Source organism: Bacillus rossius, chromosome 1 (assembly GCF_032445375.1).
Source record: "Bacillus rossius redtenbacheri isolate Brsri chromosome 1, Brsri_v3, whole genome shotgun sequence".
Taxonomy (NCBI): Eukaryota; Metazoa; Arthropoda; class Insecta; order Phasmatodea; family Bacillidae; genus Bacillus; species Bacillus rossius.
In genome coordinates, this window is record NC_086330.1 from 97,987,948 (window position 1) to 98,007,249 (window position 19,302).

Below are 19,302 nucleotides of genomic sequence, written 5' to 3' on the forward strand. Positions count from 1 at the left end.
CCAAGTGCAGCCAACAAGACCGAAATTTTGAAATGCTTAGCTTTGGAAGTCCTAAAAGTATGTGAAGAACAAAAAATTACTCATTAAAGTATATATTAAAGGTAAACCAAATTACGAAAATGTTTCAAATATAAAACAAATATAGTATTTACCTAGAACTGATTTTTTTATTTGTTTATCTGTTTAAGGATAAATAAATATAAAAAATATATATAGAGAATAAAAAATTACTATACATGTCCTTAGGTAATTTTTTTAAATATCGTAAAAAATTACTTTTACTAATATTGATAGACTTTATAATAGATGATACAAAATCATCCTGTGATATATTATTTATATTGCTTATTGCACATTTTATTGCTACCATTTTTTAAAATACTATATTATATTTACTATTATAAAAAAAAATTCAGAAAAAAATTCATGTTAAAGTAGTTTTAAAGTTTTGGAAATATTAAAAACTTGGTGAATTTAGCCGTAACTAAAAACAAATGATTAATTTGTATACTAATGCAATTTAAAAATATATATGTTTAACTAATAAATATTTTGATTAAAATAAAACATAATGAGAAATGAGTAATTATAGTAGATTAATTAATATTTAATATATATTCTGTAAGTCTTCATTTGTTCTGATCAAGAATTATTTGCTGTTTGTATTGTAGGATGATCTACATATATGGAGGCTGTATAATGCAGTAGTACAATTTGTAAAGATCTAGATGAAATGCATATTAGCTTAAATAATTATATTGTCTTTCCAAAAAAAAATTTCAATTGCCATAAATTACACTGCACAGCGCAAATTTTCTTATAAGGCATTGAAATATTTTGTGTTGCTGTTTGTTTTAATATTCTTTTTAAAAATATTTTAATGTTTGTATGTAAAGCATATAAGATTGTCATATTTACATTTTTTATTTTTAAAAAAATTACACTTTAAAACCGCATTGTTTCCAAATATTTATATTTATGCACCCAGGTAATTGCAGTATATTTGGTAATTTGTAGTTTGTCATCTAAAATTGTAATATTTTACCATTTATAAATAATGATTCTCATTTACTTATTTTTATTATCACTTTTGTACAAAATCGCCTTCGCTCTGCTTTTACTCTGCTGTTATTCAATTTTGCTTTATATGGGTTTGGCCCGTCATTGAGAAATTGGGCGGAGTTTGAATTACGGCTTGGTATTAGAGACTCGGTAATATTTGGGTTGAATTTATTAATTAGTTCATAGCTCAGCAAGTGTGGGGGACGTGAGCCCTCGCTGTTTTTGGAATAACGAGGACTTACACATTATAAGACACTGTGAGTACCCTACTCACCACTCACCGCTTATCAAGGGGAATTGAGGGGTAAGATAGCTGAAGATGTAAAAAGAAAACTAGGTTCATTTATGACAAATTTAAAATGATGGCTAAAGAAGCCAAGACATTATAAAACAAATATAATATGTGTCCACAGTCACCCAAAGGACTAGAAGTATCACAAAATTGACTCGATTACAGCTCATATGCAAAATAATTAACAAAGACAGCACAGGAACCGTTAACAATAGATCTCTCCGATTAGAATCAACCAAACATACAATACTTATTTTACTCATCATCCACAATACATTTATTCAAAATAAAATAAGGGTAAGGGGGCTGGAAAGCGGTATCACAGGCCACACCACAGAGGTTTGTCAACATCCCCTAATTAAAACTAAGTCACTGTTAGAATACACACCCTCCAATATAAGAGAATTATGCCAGCACAACTCTCAACACCAATACTATAGTTACCAATTCCACAGGTTCATATTGAAATTAAAAATAAAACATTAATATATATAACATAAAAATATAATTCACCATTAATATTATTCAGATATATATTTAATTATAATTAAATTTTAATTAATTATAGCACTCAGATTTCATTAATAAAATAATATATAAAATCGGAACACCTGTTATTATCATTATATTAAACATAACTAACTATAAATTAATGTTAAGCTCGCCGTCGGATCTTCCTTGGCAGGCACGAAAGGTCACATTGCCTGAGAGGGGGTTTGAACATATGTCATCCAAAGGATGAGTTCTGGGGATTTTTCACTCAGAGGACCTGGTCATGGCTCGTTGGCTCAGAGGACCATTACTTTAGTGCAGATCATTGCTAACGTGACCTAGCTTAATTTTAGAAATACACAAAAATTTAACCTTAATGCCACCTTGGAAGTCACAATTGCAAAACGATGTAAAATAATACCATCATAATGTATTAAATAGCTACTGTTTTTAGTTTGAGTAAGAAAGACAATTAACAGGAAAAAAAATATTCACAACATCTATATGCACAGATGTAAAAGCTACTGTGCTCAAATTCTGTGTACATAGTTGTACATCACTTTCATAAAAATTAATGTTGATGAAACTTTAGAGAAACATTATTTCAAATGTTTACTTTAAAATTCAATGATAATTATTGTTGCATCATAAATCATATCAGAATAATGATTATGCATTACTTTGAAAATTGTTTATTTAACATCATATCTCATTATGTATTATTAAATTACTGAAAATGCAAGGAAGTTTAAAATTTATAGCTAAGTTGCTGACAAAATGTCGACGCACAAAAAGAGTACTCTATCTCCAAAAAAATTCCTCATCCCAGTGCAGCATAGAAAATATGTAAAAAAAAAAAAAAGACCAACACATAGACAATTTAATTTAGAAATTTTTTGTTAAAAACAAGAATTAAATCACCTCATTAGGTGATCACGAAAACTTGAACCAAAAAACCCACCGGCTGCAGGTTTGTCACGATGAAATAATTAGAAAACTTACATTTATACCACTCAAGCTCTAAGGATGAACTAAACAACTAATTATAAGAAAGATTACAAATTTAGAGAAAGTATTGAAATATAATACTAAGTGTCTTGATAATGTTTAACTGAACAAATTTGTTGAATTAAGTAACAACTTGTCGATTTTGTACATTTATTCCAAGAAATATTCTTGACATACACTCTTATTACAAAAAAAAAAAGGATATTTAAACATCAACTAGTTTTGCGGTGCTTGAAGAAATTTATTCAATTAAGCATTTTCCAGAGCTTAGTGTTGCATTTGAAATATTTTCTATAATATTTGCAAAGATATAAATAGTTGTGTAAACCAACTAGACTAGCACTTACGAACATTATTCATGTTATGATTTCGTTTCAATTTTTCATGATAAATCAGGAGCTAAAATTTGTCAATATAATTCTGATTCTGTATATTTTATGTAAAGTTGCTATCGTGACCGGGACAGAGATTTCAATCACCGTGAGACTTGCCTGTGTCTGAAGTGTGCCAACGTGGCTGGCAATGCAGCGCTAGGCGCTCTAGTACCCGCCGTAGAAATTCAGCTACTGGTTCTCAGTAAGTGTGATCTTATCTGAGGGGCGTCTGCAAGTCGAGTAGATCATCAGCAGGACAGTGGTCAGGGGTTACACTTGCAAGTCAACAGGAAAACCGATGAAGTCAAAAACGATCACGCGATGACCTATACATATCCATCTGTGTTATTTGGAATTTAATCGTCTGTAGCTGGTTTAGGTTGTGTTTTTAACCACCAACGTTTTTTAAACTGATGGTTGACAGCAGATTGTTTAACATCGCGTTGTATAATGTTTGTTTCATAAGAAAGTAAAAATATCAAAAACGTCAAACGGAATAACCAAATCTTAAAATAAGTAAATATTTCTGAAAAGTAAACTATCAATCACGTTGTACCAGTAGATGACAAGTGACTTCTTAAATATTTGTAAGGTTTTTGTTTAGCAGTAACAGCCACTTAAATTAAACCTAACTGGATTCAGAAAAATTGTAGGTATATAATACATAGGCCTATTTATATATTTAAAGGTAATAATTTATCTATTTATATTTACATTATTTTTAGTTACAGATACAAAAAAGTTACAATTCCGAACGTTTCTCATAAAAAATTTCCAACTTCATATCTACAATAAACATATCTTTATTATAAACCCAATATTTTTAGCGCATTTATCGTTAAAATATCCCGGAAAAGTTCGTATCAGAATTTTATCCAGTTTTATAGGAGTGAATTCATTTGCAAACACTTAATAATTATATTAGTGAACTGTAACATAGTTATAGTTAATTGTAATGGTGGCTTCAACGATAACATGTTTTGCAATCAAAATTTCGTGATTTGTATGGTTCTTAGGTTTCCGAACACACGCGGTTCATATTTTCTGACCAGAGATATTATTTATTTCTATTTGGAGCTATTTAGCTATGTGTCGCCATCAACCAGTCGTCTAACGTAAACAAGCAAATAAAGACAGCAACATCCACAAAACATAAGTAAGTTATTATAAATATCAGAGCAAAATTTAGCCGGTTCCAGGACAAGAGTGAGTATTTCCGGATAAGAAAAAAACAATTAGCTGCAAATTTGGAATTATCGGCATCAATTTATTTTTAAACTAAATATTTAACTTTACATTTTTATTTGGGCAGAGAATTTATAACTTACATAAACTTACTTATCTTCTTGTACTCTCCCATTAAATATTTTTCAACCGGGTTCCTCGAGAGGTTCCCAGTGCCTAAAAAGAGAGTTTGCAAACCCTTCGAGGCGCAAGCAGCTAGACTCTCTTTCTTCCCGCCTCGGGGTACGACCACTTATTTGTCTAACTTCGTGCTTCTTAGTGCCTTCCATAGTGTGTTCCCATGGAAGCTCCTATCCGAGAGCTGGCCTGAGGTGATTAACTCTTGTCACGGTCCAGTTTAGGGTTTCCGAACGGCTAGGCACGATCTGGGCTCTGGTCAAGTCCACTTCCCATCAGGATAGCAGATTCTCCCCCTCCACTCATGCTTTCCATAAACTTCACCGAGTGCTCCGACTGGGCCTTTACCTCGGCTCCCGGCGGACCGAAATAAAGGACATCTCGCTGGTCGGCGAAAGGTCTGCCTTCGCCATCTTATGGCGAAGCGCCAACTACTTTAGTTCGGCGAGTAGCGATGCCTCTAGCAGCCCCCGCCACCCCCCCCTTTTCACAACATTTTATCCCAACAGAACGCAGCCCAGTTGGGCCCATAAGCGACAGGCTTACAGTAGTCAACTACACCCCTCTCAGGGGAATGTTGTGAACTAGTCCCCAGACTCTTTCTCCTGTGTACCGACACATCGCACTACTTTTGGAGCGCAAAAAGTCACCTCCGATGCCCCTACAGTTAGGCTACCAGCTACTTATGTTATTTTTTTTTTGGTCGTCGGAGCTATCTCTCGACCGCACCCTATAGCCAATCAGAGGCCAGTTCCCCCACTTCCTAGGGACAATTGTTGGGTCCTTCTGCTGACATCGTGGTCGGTTCCTTGCGGTGTTCCTCGCCTGCGAACCCTTTCGCGAATCAGTTCTGCGGCGACCGGCCGACTCTCTTAAGGGATGTGATTCTATGTTGTCGGGAAGTGTTTCCTATCTTATTTATTACTTCCTTGATTATGGAGTTATTTATCTAAGTAAATATTTAATATGAATCGCGCGTGGCTCCCACTAGCGTTAGTGCATTTCCAGAAGGAGCAATTCTCATCATTCTACTCCCATAATATGGGTTCCTAGAAATGGTCCACGAGTTCGGTTCTTTCTCCGGCTCTCCAGTCTATCGCTTAGTATCACTAGTTTACAATCTCTTCTTTATTGAATTTATACGAATTCCACGCCTCACTCCAGCCGGCTAACTTTTGAGCCGCTACCTCTTCTCCTCGCTTCTAGTAAGTGCCAGCGAATAGTCACCGATATCTGATAACGTTCAAATCAGAAATTGTTACCAAATTTATACATTGTCCCGCACTGAATGTTCTATCAAATGTTTTAAGGCATTAGATTAACTATCCAAGTAAAATTAAAACATTAATTTTTTATAAAAACTTGATGGGATGTCTGAGTTGACCAAAAAAACTTATATTATAAAAATATAAATATTATTACTAATATCAATCTATAATGTTCTCTTATGTGTTTTTTCTTATATTTGTAATAAAACCACGAACTAGCAAATGTCTAAATACAAATTCGAAAATAACAACATTAAAAATAATTACTTTCACCTAGTTTAGAAGTAAAATAAAATTAAAAAATGAAACAAATAAATGTGAAATTAGTTTAAATTTAATTAGCCATTTCAATATCTCCTAATTTAATTTAAATAAATTAAAAATTTTATAATTTTTTTTATTTTAACTATGTAAATTACTCGATAACTCCATTATTTTTATATAAATACAATTGTTTAAATTCCGTGTTTGTACACAACTAACAAGAAATAATCTTTAATTATGTAAAACTATAATTTTATATTTTTAAATTCAATTGAACACACATTGTTTTTTAGTTTTTACAATGCCTTGCGCGTTTTAGGTTTTAAGTGAAATAAACTTTGCGGAATCGTTCCTTGTGGTATCCAAAAAATGGGTTCAAGGTCTATGTATGATAAAATATGCTTCCCTCTCACCACTTATCATTTAATTATGCCACTCTCGAACGGTATGGACAGTTAAGTAGTGACTTTGTTTCAATTACATAACTAAGCGACGACCAAATTTTGCTTTACTGACTTGATACTTCATTATACTCTAAAATGAAGATTACAGTACTGCACGGATAAATAAATATGAGCATTTATTTGATAGGAACACTTATAAGAAAAAGTACAGCATATGAATGTCAATTGTTTTATTTGATATCACCAAATTAAGCAATAGTCTACGCTAACAGCGTATGGATTTAAAATAAAGATATCCAGGTAAGTGTTAAGAGAATATAGTTTTGAAGATCAGAACGCAAGGTACATCACAATCACTCATGACTAGAGCAGTCTCTGGGTGAGGTAGGCCACCACTTCAACATGGTTGTTCCTCTGAGCAACTTCAATAGGAGTGATGTTCCTCCCCACGTTGGCTCCGGCATCCAGCAGCAACTTCACCATCGGCAGGTTCCCGTTGCTCAGCGCAGGGTGGAGGGCCGTGAGACCTTGGTTGTTGGTGATGTCCAACAGGGCGCCGCGGCGGATCAGGTACTTCACCATCTCATAGCAGCCGGATCTCACGGCCAGCATGATCGGGGTGTTGCTGTCGGCATCCAGCTGGTTGATGTTGGCGCCGCGCGCCAGCAGCTGCATGGCCACATCGACCTCGCAGCCTGCCGCCGCGCCGTGCAGCATGGCGTAGCCACTGGCGTCGGTGATGTCTGCGCACCCCTCGGGCACAGCCAGCTCCTCCGCCAGGTAGAAGTCGCCCCACCACCCGATCCGGTACATCGGCGCGATGTCGTACGGCGAGATCCCCTCCGCCTCCTTGGCGGCGACGGAGTTGTTGTAGCTCAGCGCCGCGATCAGGTACGAGCGCAGACTGACCCAGTTCTTGCTGACGTTGTATTCCAGGAGCTGCGGGCACCACGATACGATTGACTAGAGATCAATAGACAATGATAGGGCATGAGGTTAGAGTGACGAATTGACGAAATAAATTATTGGTTGAAACGGATATAGCACGAGAATACAACCTACTCTTGGCTGCGCTCACTATGTTTCATAACAGCAAAAAAATCCAGGTTTATCTCGCAATGAATCACACCTGTAACTTCTTGGAGGTACTCGTGTAAACTGACCATTATATGTTTGTTAAAATTTTAAAATCACTACGATGATAACCATCTTCATTCTGTTTACTTGTTATTGACGAAGAATTTTAAGGAATTTTAAGGAATTTTGTTTGTTTACATGTGTTTAAGTTTAAGACAAGGCGGTACGCGTTAACATCCCCATTTACAATAAGGCAAAAATAAAATTAAATAAATAAATTAAAACTGTAGGACTTGAGATACATTTGTGACCAAATTTACACATCTAGATTCAACAGCAATGTCTTACCCAGGACTCGAACACACAATCCCTTCTAACCTACAACCTGCATGCCTCCAACTCTATTTCAGACGTCGACTAAAAAAGCGTTATACACTGAAACACCATGGCTGAATCGTGTTGTGCTGAATATTATAGATAATTTTGTGTGGGTAATTGGTGTGGCGAGTCAACAAACGTAAATATTTAAGAGATGACAGAACCCTGAAGTTTTTTATCTCTTGTTTTAGGAATTAGCTCTTATTCTGATTTTTAAGATAAATATTATACGTACTACCATGTGTTGTAACATAACCACTGTCAATTGATTGGTTACTGCAAAATTGTGTTAGCGATCATAGGTATTGTAGTTTTAAACACTTACAGTGAAATAAAATAAGATATATTTAAATTTAAATTAAACGTTATCAGGTGCTCACAAGTTAGTGTTTAACAGGCACATTGAGCATGAAAAAATAGTTTACACAACAGGCATACACCTTCGGTATGCATAAAAATGTTTTAATATATTTGTATTTTAATAATTTGTGACCTTTAGTTTATATGATTTGTAGTGGTATTCTTAATTTTATATTTCGTGCATATCTTGATGAAATTAGCAAAACTGTAGGTTATTTTTAATTATTTGTACTACGGCATCTCTAGATTATCCTTGCTATAGACGTGTACACACATCTTATGAACGGTTAAAATTTTTGGGTTAAAATTAGTTTTTTTTTTCAAAAAGATAAAATAAATAATTTTTTTAAAATTCAAATGTGATAATTAGATCAAATAAAAATATATGTTATACATACTTTTATGTATATGAATTCAAAAAACATATAATGTAATAATCCAGCTAACTTCAAATTAATTGATGAAAAAATATCAAATTGAATTTTTAAGCACAAAAAAATGGCCCAGTAAACAATGTAATTAACACACAATTGTCATGTTTGCTCTTCAAGTAATGCATACCAACAATAGTAAGGAAAGTTTATTTAAGGACTGTTTTGATCAAATTTAATTTATTATTTTAGCAAGGCTATGATACCTCACATCGTTAAGTTTACTGCAATAAATAATTCAAAAAATATGTTATTGTCATGGCTGCTCCATATACATGACTAATGTATCATTAAGTTACTCTAGAAAACCTGCGAATGTATGAATTATATAATTTAGCTTCAAATATATATCCTATCAAAAAAGGAAAAAAAAAATATTAACATGATCACCACTATATATTATTAATATATTAATTAGTAACAAAATACTACTCTTAATTTTAACAAATAAATTTACACCAAACTGAAGAAAAAAATTACATATATTAAAAATAGAAAACAAATGTGTGTAGAAATCAACTCAAATTGGTATATAATCTGTTACGCCCCTAGTGTTACTATGCGCCCCTTACCCTCCCATTTCTCTGACCACAAACAAGAAAGAGAACATGGCTGACCTTTATGCGTATGCGATTAGATTATGTTTGGAAAACACTTATTTACAGTCTCACACAGAAAAAAAAAACTCTCCTGAACTGTCACAAAACTTTTTTTTTTTTTCGAAACCGTTGCTAAGAAATAGTTTGTACAAGATAGATATAGCAAAAACATATGTCACTTTGTACCACAGACGGCTATGGTTTTTATTGCATATATGAAAATCAATTTTATTTTTACAAAAAATGGCGCATAATTTTTAATTTGTTTACTAAAAAGTATATTTATTTTAAACAATGAAATAATAGTTGAATATTCAAATGATTTTAATTTTAAATTTTAATTATTCTTGTTATGTGGGAAATTAAAAATGGAATGTTATTCTGTGAACGGTTTACAAATAACTAACTATTGGAGGTATTGGGACAACACAATGCATAAATGCCCGGGTAAGTAATTTAAACCCAGTATTACTGCGAAAAGTTATTAGTAGTGGTTCAGTTATTCTCGTGAAAATGTAAAATTTATAAAAAAACTGTAATATTACATAAAAATTTCTGTCCCCCTTACGAAAATAATAAAATGCAAAGAAAACTTTAGTAGGAATATCAAAATATTATGTCATTTGACACATAAAAAGTCATTCGGTAGAGGATATTTCTTTTGCAATTACGAAGAAATTGATTCAAGATTTTAATTTATACGGCTTTATAGTCAAAATATGAATAAAACCAAAACAATATATTGTGCCTATTTGATGCTCTGAATTTATTAAGATTCAACCTATGTGATGATTTCCAGCAACTGTCCTCACCTGTGTTATTAACAGAACACACGAGTCATTGTGTTTAATTGACTAAGCCAATTTAAATACTGTGAATCTTTTCAAATCTTTCGTTGAAATCTATAAAATTATACTTACAATGTTTCTATCCAGGCTATAAGCTGTTGCCTGAGCCACCATAAAGAACAAAAGTGAAATACGAATTGGTGCCATCTTGCAATTCATGGTTGCTTATGTCCTGTAAATAAACCAAAAATGTCACACAAGATGTATTTACAAACATACACAGTGTGAGTTCCAGGGCCCTATTTAGGTTTTGCAGATCCCAAGGCTGATCCTGTGGTGCGGGCCCTGCCGGAAGAGATATTTTGAAAATTAATCACAAAGTAAATTTGCATATTTTTTAAATTTTTAAAGTTTAAATCTTATAAAATGGGACACTTTATTTTAAAACTTCAAATATATACTTTACTTTAATTTAAAAATTATTGATTTTGATATAATAATTATTTAATGATTTAAAATTACTTAGATAATGAACGTGATTTATTTACAATCTTTGAACAACTGAAAATTAAAAAAAAAGTTCTATGCTCTCTAATATACAATAAGAAGTTACTCAAATAAAAAATATTTTAAGTAAACAAGTTTGGATAATGCAAGATAAAAATGAGGCATAACTAAAAACAAATTTTGCTTAAATTTTATTTAAAAAGCACTATCCTAATCAACTGTACCTACTTGAAAAAATTCTGACAAATAATTTTAACGGGTAACTAGATTTCGCCTACTCTTTGTAGTAATGAATCTACTTGTACCTAATTTCTTCATACATTAATTTTTATAATAATCACTTCCAATGCTGAGCGAAGCCACCACGTTAAGCATGTCTTCTAGAATTGAGGCTCGAAATATTTTTTTGATTAGTACAATTTCTTGGACATTTGCCATTGAAGTTTTGCAATGCTTGCGATGGAAAAAAATAAAGAAAAAAAACTAATAAATTATAATTAAAACATAATCTTACAGAGAACAAGTTTGAATCAGCTGATATCAAACAGATAAAACCAATGATTAAACTAAACAGATATTATGTACAACTCAATGACGACAGAAAAGACGAACACATTAAATATTAAATATCAGAAAGCACAAGAATACCGTAAAGGAATTTATTAATAAAAAATATAATAACTGCACAGACGAACACAGTAGGCTAATAATGACCTGACAGTTTAAACAAAAACAGTAAATGCAAGCAAATAGCACAAATTAGACAAAACAGCGAATATACGAACAAAAAAGGGAAAATATAAACAGATATTATAGACAACACAAAATAACCGGTGCAACGTTTCGGGAAATGGCATGTGTGCCGTCATCAGGCACAAAAAACCTAAGGGGAATTATTTATTTAAGCCTCCCAAGAAGGCTTCTGTAGCATCTGCTCAGCATAATTAATGTTTTGTTGTTCTCTTTCTTAGGCACGGGAATTTGTTTGTCAGTTACTGCTCTTTAAAGCAAACGGTTAGAACTTTATGTAGGATATGTGAAGCTGTAAAATAAACGTAAAGTTTTTACAAATCCTTAAAAGCTTACAGCGCTCAAACTGCACAAGGTACCCACTGTGTTGAATTATTTTACGCCAGAGAAAATGCATGGAGGCCATTGTACTTTCATTTATTTGATAGTCTCATCCAAAAACTTCTCCAAGCCTTGAAATATATATATATAGTTTTTTGTGACCCTGATTAGTAATGAATGCTACAAATCTTTCAACTGGGTACGTTTATCTAAATATCTGAAAATCTGAAGTCCCATTTATAACGTTTAATTATAAGACCCAAGTCAATTTATGACTTTCCCGTCAAAATGATAAACCTCTTCCACTGATAAAAGCAATCACATTTTTAGAAACTCCTTAGAATTTAACGCCAGTAGTTTGCTACATCACCTGCTTATTATGTCAATTGTTGATCAATATGCCCCATTTCTATAGAGCGTCAAGCAAAAAAAAACTATATAGAGGTGGTGTTTAGAAGTTTCTTATTTAACCATAAGTGCATCAGCATTTTTCCAATTGCAATAACTACTATGATTAAAGTGTGAGCGTGCTCGGGATAAAATGTTTGAATACATTGGAGTAGACACGTCCATTGGTAGAAGCAAAAACAGAGCTATGAACATTTTATGGTTTCATTGACAATATTTTTGTAATTTATTTTATAACTTGTATCACTTTGATTGTAAAAATTGTAGTGAAATAGATAACCGTGAAGATTTTAAAGTGATATGGCTCACATTTTTATGCAGTAGTCTATATTACTTGGTGTCGTAAATACTGGCCACAAACAAATGTAATTGTGTAAATGAACATTTTAATTAGAGCAGGTCCAAAGGGAACCATTCATGTGCATTCATTAGTTTGGCACTTTCGCTTTTAAATTCCTCTGTTTTATTGTTATTAGTTAGTAATTTACGGCAGTCATTTAAGAATAATTTACACAAAAAGGGTCTTTTTTCAGCGATACTTTTACTCTGTTGTTATGAAAATATATTCATAACGATATTGAACTGTCAGCATACATATTAAGAGAAAACAATTAAAATATGATTATAATAACCAAAACACGAAATAAAGAAATGTTATAATCCAATTCAAATTACTTCCTGAATTTCAACAGGAAGAGGGAGATTGATCATCTTGTAGTTTTTCTGACAGCTATTTCTCCGCGGCCTCTTTAGTTTGCACATCACGTTAAGGGATCGAGTTTCCTCACGCTGATTCAGTTCATATCAGTTGTCCACTCAGTTCAATTGGTCCACGCAATAAAATGTGTCGACGTCTTTTACATTTGCATTTTCACACATTTTCGTGGCTCAGGCCTATAGGCTGCTTCCTATGTGGTATATTGGTAGATGTGGCCTGGTGAGTTCTGCTATATAAGTCGTGTTTCCAAGACCAGAAAATAAAATTGCCATATTAAGGCTAGTTCTTTGAAAAAGTACATTTTCTTACGTATAAATCTTATTTATCTGTAGGTTTTATAGATTTTTCACACACTATATAAACAATGGAAAGCTTATTTAGCTAGAGACTATTTTTATTAACACCAATTCCCCTGGGAACACGAGACGTAATATGATTTTATTTAGATGGAAGTAAGATTTAAAAATAAATATTTAATTAAAATGTAATAAAGAAAAAAAATTGAATTTTAAATAAAATGTTGTAATGTTAATAGTAGCAAAAATAAAGGAAAACCTCATTAAAACCTTATTTTTAATGATTAAAAAAAATATATTGCGATAAAACTATTAGTTTTTATGTAAAATGCAGTGCATCATACACATAAAACCATATTGGTTATTAAAAGTACTGGATACCAGATTTTAGAAATTTCTGAATATGTTACTTCTTGATTACAAATTTGGATAATCAGGCTATTAAATTTTAACACACTTGACTAGGTGATGAGTAAATCTGAACAAGAAAGTAATTATAATGGAAAATATATATAATTTTTTTTTATTGTTTCAATGTATGGCTGGTCCAATTAGTTTCAGCATGTACATGAACATTTTGTTTGTAGAGCTAGCGGAAGAAAAGAGAAGACGAAGAAATCCTAAAATTATTAATTAAATAATTAATTAAAAATTTTAATTACGATAAATCCGTATCCTAGGTTGAATAGAAAACAAAAATATTTTATATAATTCAGAATATACGAATGAGAATAAGATTGAATTCAACACAAAGTAACAGAAAATATTTGTTTATAACAATTTTAATTAAAGGTCTGTGATATTCCTTATTACTGTAATGCTAGTCAAGTGCCAGTTTAATTAAAATATTATTACATTTTACCTTTTTATTTAAGTTAATTATTTATTATTTGCATATAAAGAATATTTCAATAATAAACCTTTTTACTTTTATTTGTATACTTATAAATTACTTTCTAGCACGTGTTTATTAAAAGTAAATTTAAACTTTTAAAAAATAATTTTTACACCAAGATTTTAGAACTGATTCAGCGAGACTTGCCTGTATTTTGAGCGTGAGGATGTAGCTTTCAACAATGCCAAGGCTCTACTATTGCAGGGTAGCAGATAATACTATTTTATAGAAGCGGACATCTGTAAGTCATTGCAATAATAAAAAATTCAGTGTCAAAAGGCTATGGTACAAATAGCATTGAAATAGCTGATAAAGGTTTTAAAAACAAGTAAAAAACGTACTAGCTGTCACTATTCTCCGAATCCACGTTTTCCTCGTACGCTTAATTTTCCTGTTTCGTAACACATTACCCTAAAAAGTTAGAGAGTTTTGGCTGAATATTGACGGATTTGCAATCAAAAGAACCAGCACTCGAATCCTGGGTTGAGCCAGCTTGATTTGCACATCCGGAAAAATAACAGTTGGTTTTACAATCTACATAGCAAATTCTTTTCATATAATAATCCAGCATTAACTTCTTCGCGTGTGTAAAAATCTGATTATATCGTTTTCGGGGAGACGGAAGGCTCTTATTTTTAATAATAACTACAATTTCTCCCAGAAGGTCAAATAGTTTCAATGGCTAAAACTTTTATCATATAGCTTCACATTGCTAAATGCTACACATGCATGCTTTTGTCTAATTATTTGGCTCTTCACAATATTTATATTCTTAACACAATTATTCAGTCGTCATTATAAGCATATGCTTACATGTATTATAATTAATTATTATTTATCATGTCCCTCTATTTTGCTTGTCATTAGCGTTGGATTTTATTACATTCTTAAGCTCTAAATTGGATTATGGGAATTAAATTTTTTTTTAAATATTTTCAAAAATTATTCATATTGGATTTTATAGGCATGTAGGTTATAAGCTGATTATTATCTGATGTACACGTGCCTTGCTACAGCAGAGCACTCTCTTAGTGCTCATTTTAAATGCTCCTCTTCGTGAATACGTCACTAGTATGCCTCAAACTAAAAGATGAAAAAAACTGATTTTAATTTTAAATCTACAAATAAAACAACAAAAACTTTAAAATTGAGATACCTGAGATTAAATATCAAGCAACGTTACACTTTTTGATTCAGACGTTTTTTAAGTTCTTTGAACGCATGTATTTAACCAGGCATACCTTTTCAGTATGATGGCAAATATGGTAACAGAAGGTCTGGATTATAAACTGATAGTGAATAAGGCGCTTATAATGCAGTAGCTATTTTCTGGAGACAAATCATCAACAATGTAATAATAGTTCCAATGAGGCGAAGGAATAATCATAAAACAAACTATTTAAAAAAAAATTACTTTGAGATACAAATGAAATATTCCTGGAGAATGCACTTCTTAAATTTCACGGCCTTTGCCTCGCCGTCACAGTGCTACGGGAACTGTTAGAATAACTTAGTTAATAACATAGGTAAATAATCATATAATAAAATAACTTGAAACCAGCGATTTCTCTATCGAAATTTTTGATTAGTGCTAATTTAGTTCATAAAGAAATCGCTTAAAAATAAAATTTTAAAGTGGATAAGCCAAGGCCTTTTTAATTTTAAGTATAGAACAAGTATCTGATTTTAAAACTTCGGTTTTAGAGTGTTCGAGTATGTATTACCGCTTTTTCATTTCATTAGGTACACGATTGAAAAAATTGTTAAACACGCACAAATATCATTTTAACTATGTTTATTGCCATCGTTTACAGTAACACTTTTTTACCATATTTAAAGCTAAGAATAGAATAATTAAATAATTGTATCATATTACTAATCCCTCCCATTATATAGAATATTTGATAATCGCATCTTTATTTGAAATAATGAGTTCATATATAAAGTTTATTATCCAACGCATAAGTCGATTATTTTTATTATTATATAATATTATTATTATATTATAAGAATATTTTTACGATAAAACAAACTTACACACATTTCATAAACGAAATCCGGAAACAAAATTGTAACTCTAGTATATGTTTAATGTTCATTATAAATTTCTATCCCTAATATGTGCTAGATTCTAAAACAGACTTTTTTTGTGTAAAGCATACTCAACCCCTGACACCTAGCCGCCTTGCCGAGATGATGTGGTGATGATGTGTGCACCAGCTAGCACTGCGTGGAGACATTGGGCTCTCAAGTGTCACGTCATATGTGGCTGCAAGGCGGTTAGCGGAGATACTGGTAAAGTTACCCCCGGGTGTTTAAGCCCCCCAAGAACCTATTTTAATAACAAAAACACAATAAAAGACCTCTTTCACTGAATGAAACTATAATACCTGGACTCACACAAACACGTTCTGTCTCAAAGATGAGGGAGGGGGAAAGGCCATTGCTCTGACTCAGATCGGTCTAGGTCACCAGGGGCTCCCTCCCGAGAACAGTCCCGCGCAGCTAATCGATTGTCATGCGGGCGACAATCGATTCCGTGGTGGCGTCTGTTCGTTGGCCACACTTTGTTTCACTGTCGCGCACTATGTTCGTTGTTCACTTATATGTGCACATGCCACGGGTGGTGACGACTGGCCATAACGGCCTGTGCAAGCAGAGGGAGCACTTAAAAGTGTTGATATATGCCCAATCACTGCGAGGCCATTATGGCTGTTGACAGCTCCCCTCCTTCCACATGCATGGGGCAGGGGTTCCTTCCCCATTTGTGAAAGTGGACATGTAGCTAAGTGGTGAGGGAGTGCTGTTAGTGTGAGCTTCTCGCATAGTGTGGGATGATTTGCTGCAAACTGTCTCGGGGTGCCTATACTGTAGGTGGATAGGAGTCAGATCCTTCGTTCACGCGCCCTGGCTAACGCCTAATTCTGGCTCCTCGATCTGTTCGACCCTCACTGTGAAGGTGGATTCAGCGAGGCTTATCTCCATTGGCAACCTCGCAGCCTGGCCATGGGGTGAACTCGGCCATGAGTAGTCGCAGTCAGGGTGTTGGACGATGAGGTCGACGGTAATTTGACCTGGTCGAGGTCATAACATTTCAGGGCATTCCACAGTTTTTTCAGTTTCTGCATTGATGCTTCCTGTGGGCGGGGCTGAGAGGTTGCTGGACTGGTGGTTAAAATATCAGTGGTGGCTCGCTAAGGCATTGCCAACAAGCATCTGGTATCAACCTCCAAGATTTGGGAATTTGGTGGTGCCTCTGGGGGTTTAGTCATCATGGTGCTGACAGCGGGTGTGTCATCCCATTGTGGCACCAGGGATGCGGTTGGATCACCTTGTGCTGGTGTTACCTCATTGGTGGGGACCAAACAGAGTTCGTCCCAAAGTATTTTGTCCGTTTGATTACTGGGCAGTTGCATGACAGAGGAGGAGTGGCTGAGTCAGCGTAGTAAAACCCGTGGGATCTAGTCCAGCACAGAACTTGCACCTCCTCACAGACAGCAGGTGTTGTCGCACATATAATATCTGTCCTAGTTCTATAGGAGGAGGGGGGTTGATGTATGTTTTGGGGTTTCCGAGTGTCAAGGAAGTGGGCTTGTTGATGCCGCGCATCTACTCTGTGTCCCTCGACAGAGAGGCGGGGCTTGTTTCCCCCCATTTCCCTCATCACTAGCATGGCTTCTCGGAGCTCACCAGGTAGCACGAGGTACTCTCTCAACAAAAGTTCGGCAGGGGTGTGCCTGTAACCATGTTCGCCTCCCACACTGGCAGTAAAATAGTTTGGGAAGGTGGAAACCACACTAGGAGTGGTCATCCACCAGACAGAACAGCAGTTGCACTTTGATCTCCTGATTACGATATTCGGTTGGATTGGCGTGGGGGTTATATGTGGGTGTAGTGTAGTGGTCGAGTCCCCACCTGCAACAGTCAGCCTTCCAGTGTCGCCACATGACCAGGGACCCTTTGTCTGCCATTAGGACCCTGGGAGAAACCTAATAGGGAAATATCTCTGAGATGAGCAGGGCAGTGTTGGTGCACACCCAGACTTTCGACACCACAAATGCCTCGGTCCAGCATGGGAACAGGTAGGCTACTACGACCAGAAGTGTTTTCCGTGTGAGGTCCGCGGGTAGGGTCCCATGATGTCAAGTGCAACAGTGTGGAATGTTTCACATGGATGTCTCGGTTTTTGATACTCTACCCCGTCTGATTTACACGACGGGGTGAAAAGGCCTCGCCGTCCGAGTGGCATACAGAGCGGCAGGCATATTGGTGATGGCCAGTGGTTCATTGTTGAAGGAGGGGGAAGCAAGCCCTCCCAACCCTGGACATCATGAATGATGGTATTGAGGTCTGGATGTCGTGACAGCTCATCTGGCAGTTGAATTTCATGTCCTTGAACATGCTCTACCATCAACACAAAGCTTTGCAGAATGAGGGCCCACCGAGTTAGTTTGAACTTGCGCCCTTGAGCCGAGATCAACCACTTAAGTCATTGATTGTTGGTGCGAAGGGTGAAATGTCTTCTCTCCAGGTGGTGTCAGTATCGGCGAATGCCAATACCACTTTGAGGCATTCCTGCTCATTCACGTGGTACTTGTGCTCGGCAAGCCTGAAATTTGAGCTGGCATATTCAATCACGCACTGCTTTTCTTCTACTGCTAGCTGGTATAGGATGGTGCCCATACCATCCTAGCTGGCATCTGTCTAGACAAAGATTTGCTTGTCGGGATCGAGGCAAGCGAGGAATTTACACTCGTGGAACAGTTGCTTGATGTTGACGAGGGCTTGCTCTGTGGCCTCTATCCATCGGAACTACCATTTGGGTGACAGAAGGTCAGTTATGTGGGCTGTGACAGTGGCAAAGCCAGGGATTAAACCGTGGTGCCATTTGAGGAGGCCCACAGGTACATCACTTCTGAATCTTTCGGCGGGTATGGGGTGATGGCTTTTCGTAAATGAGGGTGAGCTAATCTGGCATTGGACTCAAAACTTCGGCACTCACTATGTGGCTCAGTAACTTCAAATCCTCCACCCCGATGTGGCACTTGTTGGGGTCGAAAGTGAGTCCATGTGTGGCTAACTGTTCGAGGACCAGCGCAAGATGGTGGGCATGGTACTTCCACATCAGGGATTAGACAATCACATAATCCAGGCAGGCTGGGGTGAACTTTCCAACATACCCATTCAGGAACCAGACTATCATGGCCTGGAATATCGCGGGGGCATCCATCAGCCCGAATGGCAAGGC

At 35.0% G+C, this 19,302-nt stretch overlaps 1 protein-coding gene across 1 annotated transcript; it reads right to left on the bottom strand.

Annotated features, from left to right (window-relative positions):
• Nucleotides 1-6,685: 6,685 nt before the first annotated feature.
• Nucleotides 6,686-14,253, bottom strand: LOC134529349 (histone-lysine N-methyltransferase EHMT2-like). Its single transcript, XM_063363317.1, has 3 exons — nucleotides 14,202-14,253; nucleotides 10,292-10,391; nucleotides 6,686-7,465 (listed from the first exon to the last, which is right to left on the bottom strand). The coding sequence occupies exons 2-3, from the start codon at nucleotides 10,376-10,378 to the stop codon at nucleotides 6,890-6,892; spliced, it is 663 nt and encodes a 220-aa protein (XP_063219387.1). The 5' UTR covers nucleotides 10,379-10,391; nucleotides 14,202-14,253; the 3' UTR covers nucleotides 6,686-6,889.
• Nucleotides 14,254-19,302: the final 5,049 nt, after the last annotated feature.

Bases quoted from the DNA above. Each gene is read 5' to 3' on its own strand.
- LOC134529349 (XM_063363317.1), bottom strand. From the start codon at position 10,378: ATGAATTGCAAGATGGCACCAATTCGTATTTCACTTTTGTTCTTTATG. The intron at 7,466-10,291 runs GTAAGTATAATT...TGGTGCCCGCAG, and splicing joins ATAGCCTGGATAGAAACATT to CTCCTGGAATACAACGTCAG.